The sequence below is a fragment of the Tachyglossus aculeatus genome, chromosome 2 (assembly GCF_015852505.1).
Source record: "Tachyglossus aculeatus isolate mTacAcu1 chromosome 2, mTacAcu1.pri, whole genome shotgun sequence".
In the NCBI taxonomy this organism is placed as follows: Eukaryota; Metazoa; Chordata; class Mammalia; order Monotremata; family Tachyglossidae; genus Tachyglossus; species Tachyglossus aculeatus.
The window spans coordinates 94,361,819-94,381,204 of record NC_052067.1 but is presented as its reverse complement, the minus strand read 5'-3'; the positions used below and the strand labels follow the sequence as shown (position 1 = coordinate 94,381,204).

Genomic DNA, 19,386 nt, shown 5'->3' with positions numbered 1-19,386 from the left:
ACTGTACTAAGTGCTGGGGTTGATTCAAGCTAGTCGGGTCGGACACAGCCTCTGTTCCACATGGGGCTCCCAGCCTTCATCCCCACTTTACAGGCTCACAGTCTAAATCCCCATTTTACAGGTGAGGAAACTGAGCCACATGGAAGTTAAGTGACTTGCCCATGGTCACACAACAGACAAATGGTGGAGCTGAGATTAGAACCCAGCTCTTCTTACTCCCAGGCTTGTGTTCTTTCCTGTAGGCCATGCTACGTCTCTCTGCAGCTGAAGGGTTTCTTCAGTGACTCTACACACCCTCTATCCAGCTTCTATGTTTAAGGACTGTAACAATATAAAAGCCCTAAAAATGGGAGTAAATGGAAAAATAATATTTAGGGTCAATTTATTTCTCCATTCTCTTCATGAAGTAATTAGAATAAGAGTCAGCTAGAATAAGGAAAATGGCCCCAATAAGAAACCAAAAATTAAGAGACATTTTCATCCAGGGTGAATTGTTAATTTTTTTTAAATTATGCAATTATACAGAAAGAGTCTTTACTGACACCCTGACAAATAGCACACCTGCATAATTGGGACCATTGCCAGGGAAAAAAAAAAATCAGTGAAATTAGATTCAAAGGGCCATGGATAAATGGTGCAGTTTATAATAGAAGGCTATTTAAAGGGCACACCAGTTGTGGTCTGCAAGCCTTTTCACAATTAAGATATGAATTGATATTTCCATCCACAATTTTCTTAATGCGTTCTAGTCTCTTCGGCGTCTGTTATTCCCTGATAATAAGTTAGGCACTTCAGAAGGGCATCAACTATGTCACTGTCCTACCGCTTAGCATCCTGGCAGAGTTAACATGCTTCTGTCAGTAACTTTGGCTTTGGGGTATCACCCTGGCTTTCCCTTTTCTCGGTATGTGAAAGTGTTCAGCAAGCGATGCTTTTTTTTAAACTTGTAGCAAGCCAACTGTTTACCAGGAGACTCTCCATGATGTGTTAAATAGGATATGTGATGAGAATCACCTAAAAGTTCCTCAATGGCCCATAAAAAGGAACAAAAGACACTAATTGCAGGCTATTGTTGAACTGCCAAACAATTGTAATTAAAACTGAATAGGATGATTTTTCCTACACGACTTTAGCACTGGGAAAGGTAAATTGGTTAAGTAAAAATAGGGGAAATCAAAAATTAACACAAGGCACAAATTCTAAATGTGAAAGAAAAATATATTTATACTGTGAATTTTGTTGGCTTTTATCCTTCAGTTCTAGAAACTGAATCTTGAGTATTTAATGGCCGTATAAACACAGACAGGGTGCTTAGCAGAAATGAGGCAGCCTGGGCAACACAGCTGACTGTTGTACACTGATGATACTGAATGTAACAGCACCAGTAGACAGATAGTCAGTCAATTGTATTAACTGAGCAGTTACTGTGTGCGGAACACTGTACTAAGTGGTTGTGAGAGTATAATATAAAAATGTAATAGACGCATTCCTTGCCCACAGTGAGAAAACCAGTAGAGGGGCTGATGAAAGGAAATCATTTGGGACAACTGGGAGACAAAATGGCACCTTAGAAGCAGCAATATATTTCATTTGCTTTAGCAGGCGATGGTAGTCAGTCAGTCAATTAGTCAATCGTATTTACTTACTGTGTGCAGACCACTGTGCTAAGCTCCTGGGAGAGTACAATATGACAATATAACAGACACATTCACTGCCCACAATGAGATTACAGACTAGTGGGGAGACAGACATCACTATAAATGAATTACAGATATGTACATAAGTGCTGTGGGGCTGGAAGAGGAGATGAATAAAGGGAGCAGGTCAGAGCAACACAGAAGGGAGTGGAAGAAGATGAAAGGAGGGCTTAGTCCGGGAAGATCTCTTGAAGGAGATGTGTCTTCAGTAAGTCTTTGAAGGAAGGGAGAGTAATTGTCTTTGAGGAGGGAGGGCATTCCAGGCCTGATGCAGGACATGGGCCAAGGGTCTGTGGCGAGATAGATGAGATTGGGCTATAGTGAGACAGTTGGCATCAGAGGATTGAAGTGTATGGACTGGGCTGTAGTAGAAAAGTAGTGAGGTGAGGTAAGAGGGGACAAGGTGATTGAGTACTTAAAAGCCAAAGGTGAGGAGTTTCTGTTTGATGTGGAGATGAATGGGCAACCAGTGGAGGCTCTTGCGGAGTGAGGAAACATGTCCTGAACGTTTTTGTAGAAAAGTGACCTGGGTAGCAGAATGAAATATGGACTGGAGTGGGGAGAGACAAGAGTCTGAGAAGTCAGCAAGGAGGCTGATACAGTAGTCAAGGCAGGATAGGATAAGCGCTTTTATTAATGTGGTAGCAGTTTGGATGAGGAGGAAAGCGTGGATTTTAGTGATGCTGTGAAGGTGGAACTGACAGGATTCAGCAATGGACTGAATGTGGGTTAAATGAGAGGATTCAAGGATGACAACAAGGTTATGGGCTGGTGAGGCAGAAAGGATAGTGGTCCCATCTACAGTGATGGGAAAGTCAGAGAAAGGATAGAATATGATTGGGAAGACGAGGAGTAGTTTTGTTTTAGACATGATAATTTTGAGATGACAGCAGGACATCCAAGTAGAGATGTCTTGAAGGAAGGAGGAAATGTGAGACCACTGAGAGGAAGGGAGATCAAGGCTGAAGATGTAGATTTAGGTATCATCTGCACAGAGGTGGTAATTAAAGCCATGTGAGAATGAGTTCTCCAAGGGAGTGGTTGTATATGGAGAATAGAAGGGGACTCAGAACTGAACTTGAGGGACACCCACAGTTAGGGAGTGAGAGGCAGAGGAGGAGGATAGGAGCTCCCTCCCATATTGGATGGTGTTGGGAGGTTGCAGCTCTCCAAATCAGTGGGTTCAAAACTGTTTACAGGCTTATGATTTGGAGTGGGTGATGGATATTTTACATCCTTTATAGCAACCGTTTGTTTCACTCTGCTATTATTTCATATCCATTCATGAAATTTTCTATTTTTAAAATGACCAATTTGTAAAGGCTGCCATAAAATTCACTTTCCTCTGCTTCAGACCTTTGGAGAATACAATAGTACAATGAACTATTTCATGGCATCTCAATGTTTTTAAACTCTATTTTCTGAGGGTTCAAAACTGAGCTATAAAATGTGCTGCAGGAAGGAATGTGGTGAATAAGATATTATCTCATAAACACATCTTTGATTATATTATTTAAGAAGAAATTTGGCCTAAGCCAGTACAGACACTTTTGTGATTCTAGGGAATATTTATATGGTCTCCTATAATTCAAAAATATTTTCAAAGTAGAAACTGAAAATTTGATGTTCACTCTCAGTCTAGACTCATGCCTTCGGGAGTCTTGAAATGTATTTTTACTTTGAAGAGTAAAAAGACAACTGCTCTTTACAAGAACTAAGATTATTTCATGAGGATTATGATGGCATACATGTTCATGGATATTTATTTTCATTAATTTGCAATATTTACCTTCTATTTTTATTTTACAGTATTTAAACCACAGTCAAATTGAAGGCAAGAGATAAATCGTCCTAATATACACATATCCAGAGATCCCAAGACCTCTGCAGATATTGACATTTCAGAGTACTTCAGAATATTATGGTGCTCTTTTTGTTCAAATATTTAAATGAGTGAAATACTTCAATAACTTCAGATAGACTCCAGGGAAATAGGAATTTTCCTATTTCCTGCTTGAAAGGCCAACTTCTGCTTTTCAGTGGCAATATCGTGAGGATAATTTCATTATTTCAATTTAGGCACAGCTGATGAGCATATTGTATCTGTTATCATTAGTTTATATCCAGTATTAACAAGATTTCTCTACCTCAGCTCCTCATTTTTACAGTGCAGCTTGTGATCCCTGCAAGAATGTCAAATATTATAGAGGGAATACATTTCTCAAATACATGATATCTGTAACTTATTTATTTTAATGCCTGTCTCCCCCTGTAGACTGTAAGCTCCTTGAAGGCAGGGAATGGGTCTATCAGCTCTACTGTATTGTTTTAGCCTTCTCTGACTGAGCCCTCCTTTCCTCTTCTCCCATGTCTTTCTTTATTACCCTGGCTTGCTCCCTTTATTCATCTCCTTTTCTGGCCCCCAGCACATATGTACATATATAGTTTATTTATTTATATTAATGTCTGTCCCCCCTTCCAGACTGTAAGCTCATCATGGGCAGGGATTGTGACTGTTTATTGTTGTACTGTGCTCTCCAAACACTTAGTACAGAGCTCTGCACACAGAAAGTGCTCCATAAATAGACTTGATTAATTGATTATTAAAATGCTATTCATTGTTATCATGGACCTTGGGTTTAGGTTCTCCAAATTGAGATGGAGTGTTGTTTTTGTACCCAAGCAGGTGGGGAAGCAAAGGAGTCTGGGCCTTGCATTTGCCCTTTTCTCTTCAGATCATATTCCTGAGCTGATTTGCCCCTTAGACACACTTGATTGTCTCCTAACCATCTTGTTTAAGTGAAGTAGAATAACTCCAGTGACTACAGTCCCTAGGAGTGGTAGACAACCAAGTGGTGAAGCACGTCATGCCATTAGGCCTGAACTCCATTTCGTCTGGCCAAGCTCCATTTGCTCAAAGTGGGCACATCATGTATCCGCTCCTCCTTTGTTTCTCCTGCCTAGATGTGTGTCTTATCAGGGAGCTTGGTATGTCAAGGTCTTGAGAAATGATGGAGCTGTTCCTCCCATAGCAAGATCAGGACTCCTGACCTGCTTATCAGCTGTGCTTGGTTACATTACCTCTATAATGAGAAGAACAGGACAGGGCTAAACATTGACCCCGAGTTGGAATTTACGGCTGCTGTCTAAAATTTTTGTCATGTATTGTGCTCTTCGATCACGTGCGAAGCTCTGATGCTGTGCCAACTGTATATAAAGAAATTCTGCATTGCTTGGAACTGACCTGTGCTTGATTAGTAGAAGAAACTCTTCCTGTCAACCACCGCTCTTAACTACCATTAGCAGAAACTCATATCTGTTATACCCACTTAAACACAATACAGAGTCTGTAAAGATTTCTTTGACACAGGAGTTTGTCCAGTGTTCTGGTTTATTTATTTATATTAATGTCTGTCTCCCCCTCTAGATTGTGAATTTGTTGTGGACAAGGGAATGTGTCTACCAACTCTGTTGCATTGTACTCTCCCAAGTACTTAGTACAGTACTCTTCATAGAGTAAGCACTCAATAAATACAGTTAACTGATTGATGGATTGATTGGAATAAATTTTGTGCATCTGAATGATGGTCGGGCGTACCCCCAGCCTATCTGCCAACTGAAAGAAGCTCCAACAACACTTGAAAGAGGGCTCAGAGACAAGAGACCCAAGCACTCTTGGGTCCACCCCTCACAGGATAGGGGATCAACCACTCAATCAATCATATTTTTTGAGCACTTGCTTTCCTTCCTTCCTTCCTTCATTCACAATTCATTCATATTTATCAAGCCCGTACTGTGCTCAGAGTATGGTACTAAGTGCTTGGGAAAGAACAAGTAACAGTGCCAATAAAAATCCCTGCCCACAACAAGCTTTTTTTTTTTATGGCATTTATTAAGCACTTACTATGTGCAAAGCACTGTTCTAAGTACTGGGGAGGTTACAAGGTGATCAAGCTGTACCACGTTGGGGTTCACAGTCTTAATCCCCATTTTACAGATTAGGTAACTGAGGCACAGAGAAGTGAAGTGACTTGCCCAAAGTCACACAGGTGACAAGTGGAGGAGACGGGATTTGAACCCACAATCTCTGACTCCAAAGCCTGTGCTATCTTACAATCTAGAGGTGGGGAGACAGACATCAACACAAATAAATAAAATTACAGATATATACATAAGTGCTGCGGGGCTGGGGGCAGAGGGGAAGAGCAAAGGGAGCAAGTTAGGGTGACGCAGAAGGGATTGGGAGATGGGGAAATGTGGGGATTAGTCTGGGAAGGTCTCTTGGAAGAGATGCGCCTTCAATAAGGCTTTGAAGGGCAGGGAGAATAATTGTCTGTCAAATATGAGGAGGGAGGGTGTTCCAGGCCAGAGGCAGGATGTGGGCCAGAGGTCAGAGGCGAGACAGGTGAGATCGAGGCACAGTGAGAAGGTTAGCACCAGAGGAGCAAAGTGTGCAGGCTGGGTTATAGAAAGAGAGACGGGAGGTGAAGTAGGAGGGGGCAAGGTGATAGAGTGCCTTAAAGTCAATGGTGAGGAGCTTTTGTCTGATACAGAGGTGGATGGGCAACCACTGGAGATTTGTGAAGGGGGTGGGAGGGGGTTGACATGTCTTGAACATTTTTGTAGAAAGATGATATAGGCAATGTTGTGAAGCATGGCTTGGAGTGGGGAGAGGCAGGAGGTTGGGAGGTCAGCAAGGCGGCTGATGCAGTAATCTAAAAGGAGTGAGACAAGTGATCATATTAACGTTGTAGCAGTTTGGATGGAGAGGAAAGGGTGAATTTTAGCAATGTTGTGAAGGTGGGACTGACAGGATTTGGTGACAGATTGAATATAATAATAATAATAATAATGGCATTTATTAAGTGCTTACTATGTGCAAAGCACTTTTCTAAGTGCTGGAGAGGTTACAAGGTGATCAGGTTGTCCCACAGGGGGCTCACAGTCTTCATCCCCATTTTCCAGATGAGGTAACTGAGGCACAGAGCATAATAATAATAATACTGATGGCAAGAACTAAACCTTGAAGGACCCCCACAGTTAGGGGTTGAGGGGCAGAGAAGGAGCCTGCAAATGAGACTGAGAATGAATGGCCAGAGAGATAAGAGGAGAACCAGGAAAGGACAGAGTCAAATGAAGCAAAGGTTCCAAGAGAAAGGGGTGGTCCACAGTGCCAAAGGCAGCTAAGAGGTTGAAGAGGATTAGGATGGAGAAGCTGTTTGATTTGGTAAGAAGGAGATCATTGGTGACCTTTGAGCGGGTAGTTTCTGTGGAGTAAAGGGGAAGGAAGCCAGACTGAAGGGGATCCAGGAGAGAACTGGAGGAGAAGAATTTGAGACAAAAGATTTAGACAACTTGCTCAAGGATTTTGGAGAGGAATGGTAGGACGTAGATAGGGCAATACCTGGAGGGAGCCGGGGGGGGGGGGGGTCAAGGGAAGGTTTGAGACAACAGATTTAGACAAACTTGCTCAAGGATTTTGGAGAGGAATGGTAGGAGGGAGATAGGGCAATAACTGGAGGGAGCCGGGGGTGGTCAAGGGAAGGGTTTTTTAGGATGTGGGAGAAATGGACATGTTTGAAGGCAGTGTGGAAGAAGCCTTTGGAGAGTGAACAGATGAAGATGGCTGTTAGGGAGGGAGGGAGAGAGAGAGAGTCTTTACAAGGTGTGAAGGAATGTGGTCCAATGTGCATGTGGAGAGGGTAGATTTGAGAAGAGGCAGTAGATCTCCTCTGGAGATACTGTTGGGAAGGATGGGAAAGTGGAAAAGGGGGCTGGAAATGGATGGGACTGCGGAGGACAAGGGTGGTTTTAGGGAGGTCACACCTGATGGTGTTAATTTTCTTAATAACGTAGTTGGCCAGGTCACTAGGGGCAAGGGATGGGGAAGGGAAGGCAACAGAGGGCCTGAGGAGGGAGTTAAATATCTGGAATGACTGGTGAGGGCGATGGGCAAGGGTGCCATAAGGGCAGAGCACCATACTAAGCTCTTGGGAGAGTGCAATGCAACAATATAACAGACACATTCCCTGCCTAAATCTATCGGAGTCTCTCTGAGTGTCAACAAGAAGGGAAAGAATATTTGCCTGGTAGAGGACAGTGCAGAGTCAAAGCATGCAAGAATGAACTTGGGGTAGGCGAGGTTGGCCTGGTATCTAGATTTCCGCCATCAGCGCTGTGCAGTTTGTGCACAGGAGAGAAGGAAGAAGACTGCGTAGGTGATCCAGGGCTGTGGGCTTGTGGTGCAATATCAATCAAGGGATGGGGAGGGAGTGACTTGAATTCAGTAGTGAGTGTAGTGTTGAATGCGTCAATTTGTTCATCTAGGGAAGCAAGTCTGGGTACAGAGGCTAAATGGGGCATGATTACCTGAGAAAATTGGATGGGGTCAAAAGATCGGAGATCTCTTTGGGGGAATGGGACACATTTGCAGGAAGGAGGTGTGTGGGAGATAAGAACAAGTGCTTGCTAATTAGCTCTAAGTTGCTGTTCTAAATCCTTTGTTTGACAAATGAAAGTATAAATAGCAGAACTCAAGGTGATCCTTTTTAAGTCAGACATATATGAACACTGAAACAATGAAAGCACCTTATCAAAACTTATTAAAATATGGGAACACAAGATATGCCATTATTGGGTCAGATCTATGGTCCATCCAGTCACTTATAAGTGGAAACACAGGACACTTGGAGGAAAGGTATGATATAATCCTTCTGCATATCCATTTTTAACAAGTTTTATGAAAATAAAGCAACACTCCACAGAGGGGTTTTATGTGATGAGACGTAATGAAATGTCCAATAGAATGTGAGCCTTGTGGGATGGAATTGTGTCTCCTGCTTCTGTTTGTACTTGTAAAAATATTTAGAAGAGGCTATCACACTCAACTGGTACTCAATAAATCTATTACTACTACTTCTAATAATAATGGTATTTGCTAAGCACTTACTATGTGCCTGGCACCTTACCCAGTGCTGGGGTAGATACAAACGAGTCGATTGGATAGTCCCTGTCCCACACACAGTTTCAATCCCCATTTTACAGATGAGGTAACTGAGGCACAGAGAAGTTAAGTGACTTGTCCTAGATCATACAGCTGACAAGTGCTGGAGCCGGCATTAGAACCCATGACATTCTGATGCCCAGGCTCAAGCTGTATCCACTACACACTGCTGCTGCTACTGCTACTACTTAGAGTTTAATACAAAGAAAAGAGTATCAGTAAATCAAAGAATATGGCACCACTTCAGGGGTTCTTACCTGAAAAGTTCTTGTAATCGACCAAGTCAAACATCACCACAGCAACAGCCGACCAGGTCACGATCAGGGCGGCCACAAGAAGCCAGGCTGCTGGAGAGCTGAAGGTTGTCACTATGTCTTCTGTGACTGATCTTTTCAGCACTTTTCCAGGTGATTTGGGCAAAGATCCATTTTTGCTGTCTATCACAGTAGTGGTGGTGGAGTTCTGTCCTAATCGATTTAAAGAAACAGACAGAAATAAAGTTTAGAAATTTAATCAATCAGTTGCACCTAACGAGCCCTTACTGTGAGCAGAGCACTTCACTAAGAGTTTGGGAGAGTACAGTATAACAGAGGTGGCAGATATGTTCCCTGTCCACAAGGAATTTAAGCCCCAAAGTGCGGACCAAAGTTACATCAGCTGTTTCCCAACATTCCTATTGCCCAGATGGGGAATATCAGTAGTGTGTTTCTAATAGATCCCCATCATTTTCCATTCAGGATAGGAGACCTACACCTGAGAAGGCAGAGGAAATAAAGGTTCATCAGATCATTTATGAATCAATCAATCAATCGCATTTATTGAGCACTTACTGTGTGCAGAGCACTGTGTACTAAGCACTTGGGAGAGTACAGTAAAAGAGTTGGTAGACATGTTTCTCGCCCATAACGAGCTTACGGTCTAGAGGGGGAGACAGACATTAATATAAATAAATAAGGGAAGGGAAAGGAGGAAGGGTCTCTCTGCTGGAATCTGGAAATAACTATGGCAGGGGAATAACCTGTATAAACCACTCTCGTCCTGGATGTTTGTAAATTATTTTAATATAGTGAACTAGAAAGGTTAATTGAAAATGCATAACCAATCATATTTATTGAGTGCTTAATGTGTGCAGAGCAATGTACTAAGTGCTTGAGGGAGTACAATATAACAGAGTTGGTAGCCATGATCTCTGCCCATGATGAGATTACAGTCTAGAGTGAGAGTATAATAACCAACCCTACAAGTTGAACATTTATGGGAGTGTTTTGTGTTTAGCGTCATCAGTCATCATACCTACAGTATGCGGGCACTGAGAAACATACAACTACAGTGAAATACACAGGCCTTCCCCAAGATCATAAAATCTTACAATCTAATGGGGGAGACAAGTGACATAAATTCCCGAGCATAAAGAGATAAAAAAGGAAAAACATAGACATGAATGACAAAAACAAAAATTAGGAATAAGCAAAGCAGTTACTGAAGCTACTGACTGTATTAGAATTTTCCATCTTGTTCTGGGTAGCACCGTGAAAATCAATAAATCAATCAGTAGCATTTATTGGGCACATATTCTGTGTAGAGCACTGAATTAAGTACTTAAAACATTTCAAAAGAGCCCCTTGCCCACAAAGAACTTACAATATCAAGGGGAAGGAGTCATAAACTAATTTACAAACAGGTGGAAGAAGTGCTTAAATAAGTAGAGTATGTAAATCAACATATGCAAAATTTTGAGAAGTTGTGAGTGCAAAAGTGCTGAGGTGATGCAAAATTACTGAGCTGAAAGGAGGGAGGATGTGACCTAGATAAAAGAAAAATTAATTGGGCAAAACTCTTGGAGAAGGTGGAGTTTCAAGCAGACTTTGAAGATGGGGAGACTTGGGAGCAGATTTGAAGGGCAAGAGATCAGAACAGCGGGCTTTTATTCATTCAATCTTATTTTATTTTATTTATGAGGAAGAGGTACATGTTAGTAGGGTAGCTTGAGAAGAACAAAGAGCACATGCTGGGGTTTAGTGTGAGAGGGGAATGGATAGGCAAAGAGAGGGCTAACTGATCGATTAATCGGTGGTATTTATTGAGCACTTACTCTGCGCAGAACACCATAATAAGTACTTAGGAGAGTACAACATACCAGAGTTGGTAGACATATTCCTTGCCCACCAGCGCTTACAATCGAGAAGGAGGGTCTTAAAACTAATGGCCAGGAAACATCTGTTTGATGCAGAGATGAATGAGTAATCACTGGATGTTTTAGGAGAGTGGAAAGACATTTGCCAAATGACTCATTAAGTACAATGATCCTAGCAGCAGAGTGAGGTAGAGGCTGGCAAGAAGAGAGGCAGGGAGAGAGTAGGGAGGCTGATAGAGTATTTTAGCTGATAAACAATAAGTACCTGGACAAAAGTAGAGGCCATTTAGACAAAGGGGAAGGGGCAGATCCAGAAAATGTTTTGGAGGAAAGCCAACAGGAGTTAGCAGTGTGGGCTACAGGATAGAGCACAGTCTTGGAACTCAGACCGGCTCTGCCCCTTTTCAATCAATCAATCAGTCGCATTTATTGAGCGCTTACTGTGTGCAGAGCACTGTACTAAGCGCTTGGGAAGTACAAGTTGGCAACATATAGAGACAGTCCCTACCCAACAGTGGGCTCACAGTCTAAAAGGGGGGGGGGGGGGGGCTGTTTGATGTTGGGCAAGTCACTTCACTTCAGTGTACCTCAGTTCCTTCACCTGCAAAATGAGGATTAAGACTGTGTGACCCATGTGTCCCCCTTTTTCTTCTCCTCCTCCCAATCCTCTCCTCCCTACCTCCTTCCCCTCCCCACAGCACTTGTATATATTTGTACAGATTTATTAATCTATTTATTTTACTTGTACATATATACTATTCTATTTATTTTGTTAATGATGTGCATATAGCTTTAATTCTATTTGTTCTGACGATTTTGAAACCTGTCTAAATGTTTTGTTTCATTGTCTGTCTCCCCCTTCTAGACTATGAACCCATTGTTGGATAGGGGACCATCTCTATATGTTGCCGACTTGTACTTCCCAAGCACTCAGTACAGTGTTCTGCACACAGTAAGTGCTCAATAAATACGACTGAATGAATGAATGAATGAATGAATGTGGGACAGGGATTGTGTCCCAACTGATCATCTTGTATCTACCCCAGTGCTTAGAATAGTGCCTGGCAAATGCTAAGCACTTAATAAATACCGTAAAAAAGCAAGAAACAAGACATTTGAAAGAGATTGAGGAGTTATGACATGACAATGGAAAGAACACGAGCCTGAGAGTCAGAAGGACCTGGGTTCTAGTCCCAGCTCTGCCACTTGTCTGCTGTGTGTGCGTGGGCAAGTCACTTCACTTCTCTGTGCCTCAGTTACCTCATCTGTAAAATGAGGATTAAGACCGTGAGCCATTTGTGGGACATGGTTTATGTCCAACCTGACTAGCTTGTATCTTCTCCAGGGTTTAGTACGGTGCCTGGCACATAGTAAGCGCTTAACAAATACCATTAAAAAAAGAGTCATAGAAAATGTCAAGATGGAAATAGAGAGGATCATGCGTCTGTCGATTGTGATGGGAAAGTTGTAGGGGGAAGATGAGGTGACCAGATAACCCTCCTTTAGGAACCAACAGGGGCATATACTGGCAAACAAGTTTGCTCCAACTTCACCCTTTGTGGAATTCCTGCTCCTGCACTGCACCTAAGCAGAGTTGAGGGGAAGGTATAATTTTTATATTTTAAGGCTTTTTGATAATAATAATAGGAATGATGGTATTTGTTGAGTGCCAAGCAGTGTTCTAACCTCTGGGGTAGATACAAGCTAATCAGGGTGGACACAGTCTCTGTCCCTCATGAGGCTCCCACTCAAAATCCCCTTTTAGCAGGTGAGGTAACGGAGGCACAGAGAAGCTAAGTGACTTGCCCAGGATCACACAACAGACACGTGGCAGAGCTGGAATAACTCATCCACAGTTATAGAGAGATTGGTAGAGAGGGAGAAAGAGGAATAAGTAGGCTTAGAATATGAGGCTGAATACCCGCTCAAAGAAAGGACAAATCTCACCTTGAGACATCACTCATTCACATTAACCATCTCCCCGTTCTATTTGCATTCCTGTAACCATTTTTCCACTGTGACATGGCTAACTTTATTTTTCCCAAAGGATCACAAATTGTTATGCTGCAATTCTGCGTGAACCATAAGGCTGAGTCTTTACCCAAAAGACACCACAAAAGGAAATGAGCTATGATTCAAGCTGGAAAGATTTATGCTGTCCTAAGGGAAAACATCTTGATTCTCATAGTGATAGAGCATTAGGACAGTTTGCAGAGGAAGAGGGTGGACTCGCTCCATCCCTAGAGATTTTAAGGAAAGGAACAGATTCTGTTCAGAATGGTTTTGTCATTCACCTAATGGAGAAAGGGGGCTGGATTAGATGGTTATCTGGAGGACACTCCCAATTTTAACATTCTAGTGTCAAACACCTACATCAAACATGAGCTTATAAAAGAGTAAATTGGGTCTCTCCAATATCTGAATTATAAAGAGATACAAATTATGTAAGCTTTTTTGGGTTTTTTTTTTCCAGCCAAATAAGCTGGAAATAAGTAGGAGTTCCCTGCTTCTACTTTCCAGGACAAATTTTGGATCAGATATTTCACCAGGTGTGCAAAAATCTGCCAAGAGCCAAAGAGTAATAGAGATCAACTACCTTAAGGAAAAGCCAAATCAATAAAGTTCCATTTCGCCTTCTCGTGATAAAAGCAGAAGCAGCGTGAGAAGCAGCGTGGCTCAGTGGAAAAGAGCACGGGCTTTGGAGTCGGAGGTCATGGGGTCAAATCCCAGCTCCGCCAATTGTCAGCTGTGTGTCTTTGGGCAAGTCACTTAACTTCTCTGGGCCTCAGTTACCTCATCAGTAAAATGGGGATTAATACTGGGAGCCCCCCCCCCATGGACAACTTGACCACCTTGTAATCTCCCCAGTGCATAGACCAGTGCTTTGCACATCTTAAGTGCTTAATAAATGCATTACTATTATTATTACTATAGTTACTATATTACTATATTACTATATTACTATAGTTACTATATTACTATATTACTATATTACTATAGTTACTATAATATAATACTATATTACTACAGTTCAAGGTGAATTTAATTCACATTGCCATCCCATTGAAAACAGCATAGCGCCCCTTGCATGGAACTCTTTATCCTTTGGACTGCCCAAACACATTTTATGGTACAGGAAATTCAACTAAATATCATCTTGGTGAACATACTGTTATCATGGCAACTATATTTCTCTTCTCAAATGACTCATCCAAAAGAAGTACCTTGCAGCATGGTTTAGTAGAAAGAGCACAGACTTGGGAGTCAGAAAACATGGGTTCTAATCCCAGCTCTGCTACTTGTCTGCTCTGTGACCTTGGGCAAGCCACTTAACTTCTCTATGCCTCAGTTACCTCATCTGTAAAATAGGGATTAAGACTGTGAACCCCATGTGGGGCAACATGATTGCCTTGCCCCTGTGCTTAGAGCAGTGCTTGACTCATAGAAAGCACTTAACAAATACCATAATTATTATAATAAAACTTAAAAGCTCTTTCTAGGATTAAGAAATGAATACCGAACGACTATGATTATTTTGTTCAAATAGTGATGTATTTATTATTCATTCAATTGTACCAAACAAAGCACAGGGATACATTCCATTTTTTTTCAGCCAGAATAGGGGCAGTGTTTTCTCCTAAGCCTTTAAGAAGGGGTGTGTTAGTGTCCATTAAGTGACAACTTTACATGTAAATTTCCAAAGTTTCGGAAAACATTTGCTCCACTTCCCCAATTTTCTTCTGTTGTCAATTAAACCCTGTGCCCTAACATACAAACCTGGAATGATGTGGATGAAATAGAATAAAAATGGGGAAGTCTTTGATCATCTCAGGAGGAAGGAGCTATTTAAGTTCAAGAAAATTTGAAAAATGAACAACAGTAGAATATAAACAACAGTAGAATATACAAAACAAAAATCACTATAATACTGATATATAATAATGATAATAACTGGAGGGAGAAGTTTGAAGTTTTTCCTTTTAAGATAATGGGGAAATTTTAGGTGATTTAATTACAACAAAGATTTCAAAATGAATTTAGGAAGAAATGAAAGAGAGGGATGATACATCTTTTTTTTGAAAAACTACATGAAAACACCTCCCAAGTTCATGAACTCAATTTAGTTGAAGTGATAGCAAGGTGGAAAAATACTTAAAAGAGAGAGATCTCACATTGTACTTGAGATGGTGTTCAAAAAAGGAAAATTAGAAAACGTTCGCATCATATCCTGCCATTGATTTTTGTGCCAAACTCCTATCAACTGTAATGGCAGTTCTGAAAATGGATGAATGATAGAAGTGCTTTGAAATGCAATTTAAGACCCAAGTGGGGAATACATGTGAATCAAACCTTTGGCATAATAAGTTGCAGGAGAGTAAGTGAATTATGAGTGTTTTGGAGACGCACACCTGAAAGTCGATATGTTCGTCAAGCCCCCATTGTCTAACTCAGAAACCCTCCTTGTTACCTTGAAGGAGAAAAACCAGGAGAATTGCATCCACCACTTCAGATTGATGGATCGAAAAATAGATGGTTGTACAATTCTACTGTTTTTAAGTACTAGGTCAATCACCTATCCAAGGCCAGGATTCTGTCTCCAACAATAGCCTCAGGATGGGATGTTTAGAGAAAATATAATAATAATAATAATAATAATAATAATAATAATAATGGCATTTCTTAAGCGCTTACTATGTGCAAAGCACTGTTCTAAGCACTGGGGAGGTTACAAGGTGATCAGGTTGTCCCACATTGGGGCTCACAGTCTTAATCCCCATTTTACAGATGAGGTAACTGAGGCACAGAGAAGTGAAGTGACTTGTCCAAAGTCACATAGCTGACAATTCGTGGAGCTGGAATTTGAACCCCTGACCTCTGACTCCAAAGCCCGGGCTCTTTCCACTGAGCCATGCTGCTTCTCCAGCCAAATATGTGCTGGCTACCCTACTGGACAGCCACCCTCACTGGTAGGCACCCAGGATCTCCCATAAACTGCTTCCCTGAACCTGAAGATATTCAGCCTATACAACCCCGTGGTAAAATAATTCCATAAGCTTATCTCCCCCATTGCTACATTTTGTTGGTCTAGAACCTGCTAAAGTCTCATCGTAGGGTTAAGGAATTAGCCAATATTTTTTTCCAGGACCATACCCTTCACTGTTTGGACCCCTAAAATCATGTCCCCTCTCAGCTTCACCGTGTCCAGATTTAGGATGACTAAGGAGGTCTGATTCAAGGCAAACTCCTGTCCTTTAAAGTGGCGATCAGTCCAGCTATGTGGGAACTAGAGGTGGGGAGGGAGAGGCACACTGATCAACCTGAACCCCAGCGCAACCCCGGAAACTGAGTCAATCTCAGGGTCCTTAGAAATCTGGGGGCCTTAAGGGCCTGTCTCTCATTTTGCCTCAACCAGTCAATCAACTGTATTTCTAGAGCACTTACCATGTACAGAAGACTGTACTAAGTGCTTGGGAGAGTACAGTACAACCCTAAAAGTTCAATATAACCATAAATAGACACAATCCATGCTCACAACGAGCTCCTCCTCGCACCCTGTAGAATGACCAACCTTGGGTTCCACTACCTGCCTCTGGTGTAACTCTGGGGACTTCTCTGTATCTCATTTTCCTCATCAGCAACATGGGAATATATTAAGTGTTCTCCTTCCTCTTCACACTCTAAGCCCTGTGAGTGCTCACCCCTATTATTCCCCACATTTTTCCTAAGCTAACATTGCTGTCAACTCACCCTCCTTCATCCCCTTCACAGGCCCTGTTTTCCCAGATGGTATGTCTGTCCTCTCAATTAGAACTGAGTTTCTTGTGGGTAGGGAATGTAGCTTGAGAGAAGCAGTATGGCTCAGTGGAAAGAGCCGGGGCTCTGGAGTCAGAGGTCATGGGTTCAAATCCCTGCTCCGCCAATTGTCAGCTGTGTGACTTTGGGCAAGTCACTTAACTTCTCTGTGCCTCAGTTACCCCATCTGTAAAATGGGGTTTAAGACTGTGAGCCCACCTTGGGACAACCTGATCACCTTGTAACCTCCCCAGCGCTTAGAGGAGGCATTTCCAAACAGAGTCCCCTCCTTTCTCTCCTCCTACTCCCCCTCTCCATCCCCAATGCCTTACCTCCTTCCCCTCCCTACAGCACCTGTATAAATGTATATATGTTTGTACATATTTATTACTCTATTTATTTATTTATTTTACTTGTACATATTTATTCTATTTATTTTATTTGGTTTATATGTTTTGTTTTGTTGTCTGTCTCCCCCTTCTAGACTGTGAGCCCGCTGTTGGGTAGGGACCGTCTCTATATGTTGCCAACCTGTACTTCCCAAGCGCTTAGTACAGTGCTCTGTACACAGTAAGTGCTCAATAAATACGATTGAATGAATGAATGAATGAATTAGAACAGTGCTTTGCACACAGTAAGCGCTTAATAAATGCCATTATTATTATTATTGCTCTCATAGGACTTTCCCAAGGGCTTGGATCAGTGCATTGCACCAAGTGAACACAATAAATCTGACCACCAGAAAACTAAAGCATTATACCATAGAAATTCAGGTAGTGATGGAAGTTATTTAATTGAAAATAATGAAGTAATTGCGAATCATATTAAATAAACTATGTTTAATGCCTTTAGCTCAATTCTAGCTTATTTCCATGAGAGAATCAGGCTAAAACATAGAACTTGGCTGTTGTTTATTGAATTTCTCATTTATAGGGTGGAGTTTTACACACAGGAGGGGGCTTGGTCTAGTGAAAAAAGCTCAGGGCTGGGAGTCACAAGACTTAAATCCCAATGTCAGCTCGACTACTAGCCTGTTATGCTAACACGTAGGTCACTTAACTCCTCTTGGCTTGTTTCTTCATTGGTAAAATGGAGATAATAATATCTGCCTCTCCGTCATTACACAGACAGGATTTGAGGACAAAATGAAACTGTTATGAAAGCATTTTGTAAAACAAAATTCAAGGTTTTATTCACCTGTTCAAGCAATCAGTATTCTTCATCCCTCCCACTTCTGTTCCACCCTACCCCAATCTCCTGGAGCAAATAATTCTGAGTAAAGAGGGCTCTCTGAATTAATAATGATAATAATTTTGATATTTGTTAAACACTCTCTATTTGCCAAACACGTAATTGCTGTGGTAGATACAAGATAATCGGGTCAGACATGGACACAATCCTTGCCCTCAGTGGGGCTGCCAGTCAAAGTTAGAGGGAGAATAAGTATTTTATCCCCATTTTATAGATGAGGAAACTAACGCACAGAGAAATTTAGTGACTTTCAAAAGATCATACACAAAGCAGGGAGCAGAGCCCTGATTAGAATAGACAGGGAATGTGCCTGTTTATTGTTATGTTGTACTCTCCCAAGCACTTAGTACAGTGCTCTGCACAAGGTAAGCATTCAATAAATATGACTGAATGAACCCAGGATCGAGGTCTTTCAACTAGGCCATGCTGCTTTTCAATGGTATAACTAGCAAATGTCGAAAATGAAGAGGCTGTGTTCTGATACAGTGATTAAATATTTTTGGAGCTTATGATTGCTAAAGACCAAAACGAAAGAAGGTGGAAGGGTTAGGTTTATGAACGTTTTATGAGGGTCTCTCCTGAGCATCATGTTGGTTATGAAGGCAGGGGAGAACCCCAGTGGAGGTCTAGAGCCATTGTGGATTCCACAGAAGTGCGACAGAGCTTTCAACAGATTTAATCCGGCTTTGCATGCTTAGTTTCTCCTTCCATTTATCTCGATTTCCCAAAATCATTTGATCGCTGTTCGGGACACCTGGAACAAGCGGAGATGCGGAAAGACAGCAAAACTGCGAGTTGGGCGAGATTAAACGATGAAGAGCTGCATGGTCTATTGGTTGCCACTTAACCTCTCTTGCCTTTATTTAAGAGGTGAGAAAACAGTGGATTTTGCCTGCCCTTCTTGAGCACTGGACCGTTTCACCAAAGCTGACATGAATCTCCGACTCATGGGATTTTTAAGCACAATGTCAGAAAGATCCTTGACAGTTCATCTCTATGGGAGAAATGACCAATATCCCTTCAGCTCTAGGCAGTAGCCAAGTTGACTAGGGGTGGAGAAAAGAGCACCTAGCTTTTTTTACAGGTCTGACATGCAAATTGTCAGTCAAGAACTTTTCATGTAGAACCCGTGGCTCAGTGGAAAGATCCCGGGCTTTGGAGTCAGAGGTCATGGGTTCGTAACCTGGCTCCGCCACTTGTCAGCTGTGTGACTTTGGCCAAGTCACTTAACTTCTCTGTGCCTCAGTTACCTCATCTGTAAAATAGGGATTAAGTCTGTGAGCCCCACGTGGGACATCTTGGTTACCTTGTATCTACCCCAGCACGTACAACAGTGCTTTGCACATAGTAAGCACTTCATAAATGCCATAATAATAACAATAATAATAATAACCATTTCTCCAAAGAAAATGATCAGGTAAAATCTCCAAGACACAGTCTAAACTTAACATAAGCACTGCAGAAACACATGACCCCAAATGGTTCTTTCCCCCTCTTTTTAACAGCAT

General features: G+C 41.8%; 1 protein-coding gene across 1 annotated transcript in view; it reads right to left on the bottom strand.

The window, feature by feature from the left end:
* Positions 1-19,386, bottom strand: part of TRDN (triadin) — a 187,480-nt gene that overhangs the window by 93,921 nt on the left and 74,173 nt on the right. Inside the window, 1 exon segment of the mRNA XM_038770238.1 lies at positions 8,958-9,167. Coding sequence (XP_038626166.1) covers positions 8,958-9,167 — 210 coding nt within the window.